This window comes from Neophocaena asiaeorientalis, unplaced genomic scaffold (genome assembly GCF_003031525.2).
Source record: "Neophocaena asiaeorientalis asiaeorientalis breed wild unplaced genomic scaffold, Neophocaena_asiaeorientalis_V1.1 scaffold336, whole genome shotgun sequence".
NCBI classification, from domain to species: domain Eukaryota; kingdom Metazoa; phylum Chordata; class Mammalia; order Artiodactyla; family Phocoenidae; genus Neophocaena; species Neophocaena asiaeorientalis.
The window spans coordinates 1,894,797-1,903,175 of NW_020174788.1; the positions used below are offsets into that span (position 1 = coordinate 1,894,797).

General features: G+C 40.1%; 1 protein-coding gene across 2 annotated transcripts; it reads left to right on the plus strand.

Annotated features, from left to right (window-relative positions):
* The first annotated feature begins 1,113 nt into the window (after nucleotides 1-1,113).
* MED7 (mediator complex subunit 7) lies at nucleotides 1,114-8,143 on the plus strand. Of its 2 annotated transcripts, none has more exons than XM_024760119.1 (2): nucleotides 1,114-1,191; nucleotides 7,040-8,143. In XM_024760119.1, the coding sequence occupies exon 2, from the start codon at nucleotides 7,057-7,059 to the stop codon at nucleotides 7,756-7,758; it is 702 nt and encodes a 233-aa protein (XP_024615887.1). In that variant the 5' UTR covers nucleotides 1,114-1,191; nucleotides 7,040-7,056; the 3' UTR covers nucleotides 7,759-8,143. The 2 variants fall into 2 exon arrangements, with proteins under 2 accessions (XP_024615887.1, XP_024615888.1); XM_024760120.1 differs by lacking the exon at nucleotides 1,114-1,191 and adding an exon at nucleotides 1,348-1,511.
* Nucleotides 8,144-8,379: the final 236 nt, after the last annotated feature.

Below are 8,379 nucleotides of genomic sequence, written 5' to 3' on the forward strand. Positions count from 1 at the left end.
TAGGGTATGCTCAAGAGTGAACAGATTTCTTCAACAAATAAAATGATGGTGGGGGGTGGGGATTGAGGTGGAGGAAGGAAACTATAGAGTAAAGGATAATTAAATGATACATCATCCAGTTTCAAAGGGGTGGACGTTATCGGATCCTCAGATAATTGGTATACAAATACTGACTTGATTTTGATGATATTAAATACTTATTAATTTATTTTAAAATGAGACAATGGTTCTCTGGTTCCACGAACAAACAAAACGAGTCCTTACTTTTTAGAAATGCTTGATGAACTGAAATAATGTCTATCGGTAGACAATTGTTGAAGTTGGGTGATGAATACACTATTCTCTCTACTTTCCTGTATGTTTGGGAACTCTCCGTAATTAGTTTAAAAAAAAAATCAAATAATCTTAAAGAGTTAAAGTTGAGAACATTTATCAGAATAACAACCTTATTTTTGTAAGCGCAACATGCTCTTGGAAGATTCCCATAAATTTAGAAATGTGTAACATTTCTTACGAAAATAACCTCCAAAAGAATTAAGTGTACTTTTTTTTTTACACTTGTAATTTGTTGCCAGGAAATAGAATCTGAATTCGTAAATGAAAATAAAAGTGAATAGATGGTAAAAAAAATGCAAATTAAGAATATATTATTGATTCTCAATCATGTTCACAAGTATTTCCAGATTACAAAATACTTAAACAGCGTATAGAGTCCAACCTCATATTTTTTAATGTTATTTTTGACAGTGGGCTACAGTCGATATCATTTCTAAAAATATCTGCTTACCGTATTGTCTAACGTTTACGTAAGACGTATGGATGCCTCAATTTTAAGCGTTGAAAAAAAAAAAAGAAAAAGAAAGGAACGAGCTACCAGCTGCTGCTTTTATTGATACAAAGTACAGAAATCCTCCGCGGCTGCAAAAGCCGCAGCCGCAGCCAAATTGCCAGAAGGCGGCAGGCTGCTCGCGGTCGGTGAGGGGGTGGGGGTTGGTTGGGGGGGCGGGGGGTGCAGTGCGCAGGCGCAATAGCAAGCCATCGGTCAGAGGTGGGCCTAGAGCCTCGGTTAAAGGACAGCTATTTCAGCCAATCAAGGGACAGCGTCAGAGGCTTCTTCCTGGAAGAGGAGGTTGGAAGTTGGGTCTCAGCGGCGGTGGAGAAGGCAGCTACCAGTGTAAACCCTGGGCTGAGGTGAGGGGGCGGCGACGGTTTGGTGCTCCGTTCAGTGTGCATTTCTTCTTCCGGACCCCGCGACTTCCTCCGGGCGGGCTGGGAATGGGGGAGGCCTGGTGCGGCGTACGCTCGCCCGCTTTCCTTTCCCGCGTCCCTCGGGGAGCGCGGCGTCCCTCGGGGAGCGCGGCCTCCCCGCCGCTCGCTGAGCCCCGGGGTGAACCGCTCGGCGGAAGGTGCCTTCCTTGCGGCGAGCTCTGGGCTTCCTTCGAGTGGGGAGGCCGAGCCCGGCCGGAGGTTGACAGACCTCAGTTCTAGTCTCTCGCGGCTGGTTTGCTAAGGTGGGTGGCCTCGGCGAGTCCTTTGGCCTCTCCAGCCTTAGGGGATAACCAGCCTTGCTCTTCCTCCTCAGGGAGCAGTCCTGAAATCAGAAGAATTAATGGGAGGCGGGGAAGGAGGTAGATGCCAAGCCTAATCATTAGATCATCTGGAGAGGTTTTAAAAACAACATACCGGCGGCCCCATTCACAGTAGACAAAACGAGTCAAAAGTCTGGGGATGGGACCCTAGAATACCTTTCTTTTTTTGGTGAAATACCGCAGAACGGAACAAACACTAGAAGGTGGATCTTGAGTCTGATAACCAGCTATGATGCCTGGCGCTTGTTTTACTGAAAACCTCCATCGCCTTTGACAAGTTTAGTCTAGAGAAGTGATAGGGAGATAAACAGGATTTCTGTAATACGTCAGTTTCCTTTTGTACTGTTAGATGCTTCATAGTTTACTGATTTAAGGGAACTTGTACTGTGTACAAGAACCAAGGTTAAGAATTCCTGCTTTGCCATTTACTAGCCTTTTGATCTGGTTGCAGACACTTCCCCTTGGTGAGACAGACTTGGGATCCTCATCTCTAAGATGAAATTGAAAATACTACTTAACTCATAGAATTGGTTTAAAGATTAAGAGAGGAGGATGTGAAACAATGGTACCTGTCACTTACTTGCCCTTTGGGGATTGGCAGCTAAAGTAGAGGATTACACATGGTGCTGGGAGGCACAAAACTGGGCTTCCAATCTAAAAAGGCTTGAGTGGGGTGAAACCTGGGCTGTCTGAAATTTATTTTGAAGTACCAGATCATTGCTAATTCTCTGATTTTGGTAATTATGTGGTTATAAGAGAACATTCTTATTTGGGGGGATACCCACTGAAGTATTTGCGGGCACAGAGATGAGAGACCAATAAGGCAAATGAGGGAAAATGTTAACATTTGGAGAATCTGAGTGAAGAATATGGAATATTCTTTATACTATTCATATAGCTTTTCTATAAGTCTGAATTGATGTTTTTGGAAGTTTTAAAAAGTTGATTATAACTATTTGCAACTCGTAAGTGTGTTGTAAATAAATGAAATGGTACACAGTATTTATAACCCTCCATCCCATGCACTTTCACCCCTTTTTTTTTTAATGGCTGTGTTGTGTGTATATATAGACATTTTATCCAGCCCTCATATTGATGAAGTTATGGGCTGTTTCCAGCTTTTCCTGCTCTTTTCAAACAATGCTGTGTTAAACATCCTTAAACACACTTTTGTGTACTTGTACCAATATTTTTGTAGGATAAATTTCTAGAAATAGAATTGTTGGGTCACACAACATTGTTGATCAACTATACTCCAGTATAAAATAAAAATTAAAAAAAAAGAATTGTTGGGTCAAAGAATATCAGCATTAAAAGTTTTGATACTGTCAGCTCAAATTCCAAATAAATATATTCGTTTCCTTTCCTGTCAGTTGTGTCTGAGGATTCCCCATATTCTCTTGGCGGTACTGGCCTGCCACCTGAGAGTGTTATATGGTGGCTGTCATGGTGGCTTCTGTGAGAGCTGAGGGGAATGGATGCTCTCCACCGCAGTAGGCTTCCCTGCAGGGCCAGAGGAGCTAAGAGCCTGCTTCTAAAATTGGGATGGCCACTCTGAAGAAACTGAGAGGAAGGAGAGTGTGACCTGTGCTGGAATCCAGGGCCTGCCACATAGAAGGTGTTCTAACATTTGTCAGATGATGTAGTATGTGAAATCTTGATACTCTGTTAGATGAAAAGAATTCTTTTTAAAATTTGCATTTAACAGTGTGTTTGTCTGAATATTTTCCTGCCTCTATTGAGCATTTGCATTTTTCTCATCATCTTTTGCCTATTTTTCTATTATTTTTTAAAAATATATAGGTTTAAAAAATACCTCTTTCAGTGGATCTTTATTGAGGATTTAGCACCTTCTAGGCATTGTTTAAGGCGCTGGAGGTAGAGTTGTGAATACGACAGGCAACTGCTGAAGTCATAGTGCTTTTCTTGTGGGGATGGAATCAGAAAATGTTTTTTAAAAATCAAAATTAAATTTCTAATATTTGCCCTTGTTAGCTTGCAGGCATTCTTCTCCCAGAAAAATGGGATTGTCTTTTAATTTTGCTTATGATATATTTTCCTATATGGAATTTTTAGATTTATCTTTGGTAGTCAGATCTGTTGGTCTCTTGTAGTAACCTTAAAACATGTAGTTAGCTATTTGTCTGTTTTCCTTTATAGATTGTAAGCAACGCAAGGATGGAGACCATGTTTATCCTTGAAAGATAGTATGATGTAGCGTTTGAGATCTTTAGGCTCTGGCTCCTTCCTTTACTCTGTGACTTTACGCAAGTGGATCAACTTTTGTGAGCCACGGTGATCTCATCTCTGAAATGGAAAGAGCACCCTTCTTTTCTCAGATTTCTCGCAACCATGAGAAAAGTATTTAGCACAGTGTCTGGCACATACTATGTACTCAAGTGTTATCTTGAGTGTCATTATAATCATCATTGTCATATATTAGACAAACAGTAAATATTTGAAAGAGTAAATAAACATTAAAGATGTTTATACCTACTTCCAAATTCCCATTGATTTGAAGCCTTCTTGAAATGAATGGAGCTACCAACAAATACTAGAAGACAATATGCTAGGATATACAGGAGAAGGAATGCGGTATGAGAATTAGGCTGGCTATTATATAGAAGAACTGTAGTGAAATCAAAAAGATCCCTGGAAAGCCATTGTATTCCAGGTAAGAGAGAATGGTGTCTTGATCAGAACTGATGAACTTGAGATAGTGAGATAGCGAAGTTTTGGGACTTGATAAATTTGGCAGTGATGGTGAGGAGAGGAGATTGGTAAAAAAGGAGGATTAAGATAACCTTTAGGTTTCTGGCTTGAAATACTAGGTGGATAATGGGGACATTTTACTGAAACAGGAAAGAGTAGAAGCTATGAGAGGAACAGGTTTAGGGTGTGTGTATTTATGGTAGATGGACTCAAAAGAACTTTCTTTTTTTTTTAAGTTTGAATGCCCTGTGAGACATCCAGGAGCAGCCCAGACGCAGTCTGGACTGGAGATAAAAAGTCAAGAGTCAAGAAAAGAAAGACAAATACTATATCACTTATATGTGGAATCTAAAAATAATACAAACGAGTCTATGTACAAAACAGACTCAGACGGAAAACAAACTTATGGTTGCCAAAGGGGAGAGGGAGAGAGAGAGGGGCAAATTAGGAGTATGGGATTAACGGACAAGCTACTATACATAAAATAGGTAAGCAGCAAGGATTTACTGTATAGCACAGGGAATTATATTCAATATCTTGTAATAACCTATAATGGAATATAATCTGAAAAAAATAACTGAATCACTTTGCTGTACACCTGAAACTAACACAATATTGTAAATCAAGTATACTTAAATTAAAAAAAAAAGTCAAGAGTCATAAATATAGACCAGGGTTTCTCCACTTTGGCACAATCTATTGACATTTTGGGCTGGATAATTCTTTGTTGCTGTGCATTGTATGTTTATAGCATCCCCAGCCTTTACTCATTAGAAGCCAGTAGCACCCCCTCCCTGGTTGTGGCAACTAAAGGTGTCTCCAGACCTTGCATATATCTTCTGGTTGGCAAAATGACACCTGGTTGAGAACCACGGATGTAAATGGTATTAAAAGCTATGGAATTGACTGAGATCATCCCAGGGAGAACATAGAACAGAGGCCTAAAACTAGTGGCCAGCAGACCACAAAGATTGTTGGAGATAAATATTTTTTGACCTCACAGTATTTGACAATTTCTGCGATTAATTGCCAGTATTTTTAAAAATTGAGAAATTTCACATAAAAATCTGGGTTTTTTTGCCCTTACTTGAAAACTCAAGACCAAGGAACAATGAATCTTCATTCGCACATGAATGCTAGTGGCTGGAGGCTTTGAGGTCTGGCTTGGAGATGCTCAGTTCTACTTCACTCTTTATGTTGCCTGCCTTTTCCCTTTGGGTTTTGAGTTTGTGAGTCTCTGAGGCATGCCAGCATTAAAATTTGGCTAGAGAAGGAGGGGCAGTAAAGGAGACTGAGAGGCAGCGGCCAGTGTGGTAGGAGGAAGACGTAAATGTAGCATCACAGAAGCTGAGGGAGAAGGGGAGTGTGTTGAAAAGGAAGAAAATGCTGCTGAGAGATTAAGATCAGCTTAGAAAAATGTCCATTGGATTTGGTCATGTGGTGGTTGTTGATGGCCGTGATGAGCAGTTTTTGTGGAGGTCGGAGGTTGACGGCAGATCGGATAGTGACAAAAATGAATATGCAGAAGGCTAGTAAAGCAGTGAAGTGTGGGTTGATACAGTTAGAGTAACTCATCATGCCCATGGCCACTGACAGACTGATTCTCAGCAGCAGCCAGTTCACTGCTGTGGGTTGGTGGAAACTCAGGGCTGCCCCACAGCTGTCCTTATTACCTCACAAATTCCAAGTATAAAACTGCCTCCAGTATATTACTTGCTATCTCTCATGTTGGATGGTGTTATGTTATATCTTGAAAATCTGGTAAGATCCATCTTAAGTGAGCACTCGGGATATTCTCATTTTATGATATACCTAAGCTTCAAATGGAGTAGATGGAGGTTATTGTGGCTATTGAAGGTATAGTTGAATTTGAAATTTCTGTAGTAGATGTAGAAAAGTTAATGAGTCTATAAAAAATTGTAGAGTATATTGTAGGAAAAAAGGGAATGGAATTGGATCACAGAAGCTCAGATGATGTGAGTTTGTCTGGAATATAGTAATTTTAATTTTGTCAGAGTGTTCCTTAGTTATAAGTGTTTGCTGTTGGAGATTAATCTATAATATAAAACGAGTGATTGTAACGTGAGATGGGAAGACAGCATGTGTAGTTTGGCTGTAGGGAGGGTAGAGAAGTGAGGCATAACTGGTGAGGGGTGTGGAATCCAGATGATTTAATTTATAGATGAAAATACAGTTGATCCTTGAACAGCCGGGAGGTTAGGGGCACCCACCCTCTGTGCAGTTGAAAATCTGAGTATAACTTAGAATTGACCTTCCGTATCTGCAGTTCCTTCATATTTGCGGCTCTGCATCTGAGGATTCAACCAACCATGGATCTTGTAGTACTCTAGTATTTACTATTGAAAAAAATCCACATGTAAGTGGACCCGTGAAAGTTCAGACCTGTGTTGCTCAGGGGTCAAGTGTATACTACAGTATATTTTTTGTACCAATGAAAGTATTAAGTAGAGCAGGAAAAATACGATGATTGAGTATATATTGCTAATTAGAAAAGGATGCAGCCTTTCCCTGTTGTAAATGTTAGTTTTAGAGACTAGGGAGATCATTTTGTCCTGGGTGCCAAACTGCCAGGGGAGAAAAAGTAAAATGTTCTGTCATTAGTCGCTGAATGTGACAGGTTTGTTTTGTAGCTCCACTCTCAATCTTTGGTCTATTTCTGTGTGTGTGTGTGATTTTTTTTTTTTTCTTATATTTTGTCTGATGGTCCATTTCTGTAGGTTCTTGATCTTCCACAATGGGTGAGCCACAGCAAGTAAGCGCCCTCCCACCCCCTCCGATGCAGTACATCAAGGAGTATACAGATGAAAATATTCAGGAAGGCCTCGCTCCTAAGCCTCCACCTCCAATAAAGGACAGTTATATGATGTTCGGCAACCAGTTCCAGTGTGATGATCTTATCATCCGCCCTTTAGAAAGTCAGGGTATCGAACGGCTTCATCCTATGCAGTTTGATCACAAGAAAGAACTGAGAAAACTCAATATGTCTATCCTTATTAATTTCTTAGACCTCTTAGATATCTTGATAAGGAGCCCTGGGAGTATAAAACGAGAAGAGAAGCTAGAAGATCTTAAGCTGCTTTTTGTACATGTGCATCATCTCATAAATGAATACCGACCCCACCAAGCAAGAGAGACCTTGAGAGTCATGATGGAGGTGCAGAAACGTCAACGCCTTGAGACAGCTGAGAGATTTCAGAAGCATCTGGAACGAGTCATTGAGATGATTCAGAATTGCTTGGCTTCTTTGCCTGATGATTTGCCCCATTCGGAAGCAGGGCTGAGAGTAAAAACTGAACCAATGGATGCTGATGATAGCAACAACTGTGCTGGACAGGATGAACAACAAAGAGAAAATTCAGGTCATAGGAGAGATCAGATTATAGAGAAAGACGCTGCTTTGTGTGTCCTAATTGACGAAATGAATGAAAGACCGTGAAGGATGTTTCTTTTTCTTCTTTTTTTTTTCGTTTCAGTAAATAGCATATATATTAGTGAATTCACTTTTAGCCTCAAAAGAGAGAGCACTAGAAGTCTTGCAAGCAGCTTGACTCTCCAACTTTCTCAATTGTTAGGCGTCACAGGCAGTTTATGTCATTTCACTTTATGGCAAGCCTAGGTAAATGAGTACGCCTACATTAAGCGTAATCACCTTAATAAAAGCAGTGTTTGCCTCTATTGTGTGGAACATCCCTGTTTTCGGAGTTGCAGTAAACTTTGAAGATATCCTCAGTAATAGTAGGTTTTCATCCCTGAAAAGTAGATTTGTCATTTGCTTTAAGAATGATAGATAATAAAGGATATCAAACTTTATAAATATGAAATTATGAAATCCTTAGATTTATTTCACTTAAAAGTTTGGTTAATCTCTAAAAAAAGAATAGTGTAACATGTTAAAAGAGAGGAACCCTGGAGAGTTATAAAACAGCAGTTTATTTTTCCTCTGGGCTGCTCCTGCAACACTCTGTCTCAGCCTCTTGTCCCTATCCTGGATGGGTCCCAGAGCTTTTTTACAGTCACTAAGAAGTCCTTTGATCACTTTTAGTCACATTCATTTTAA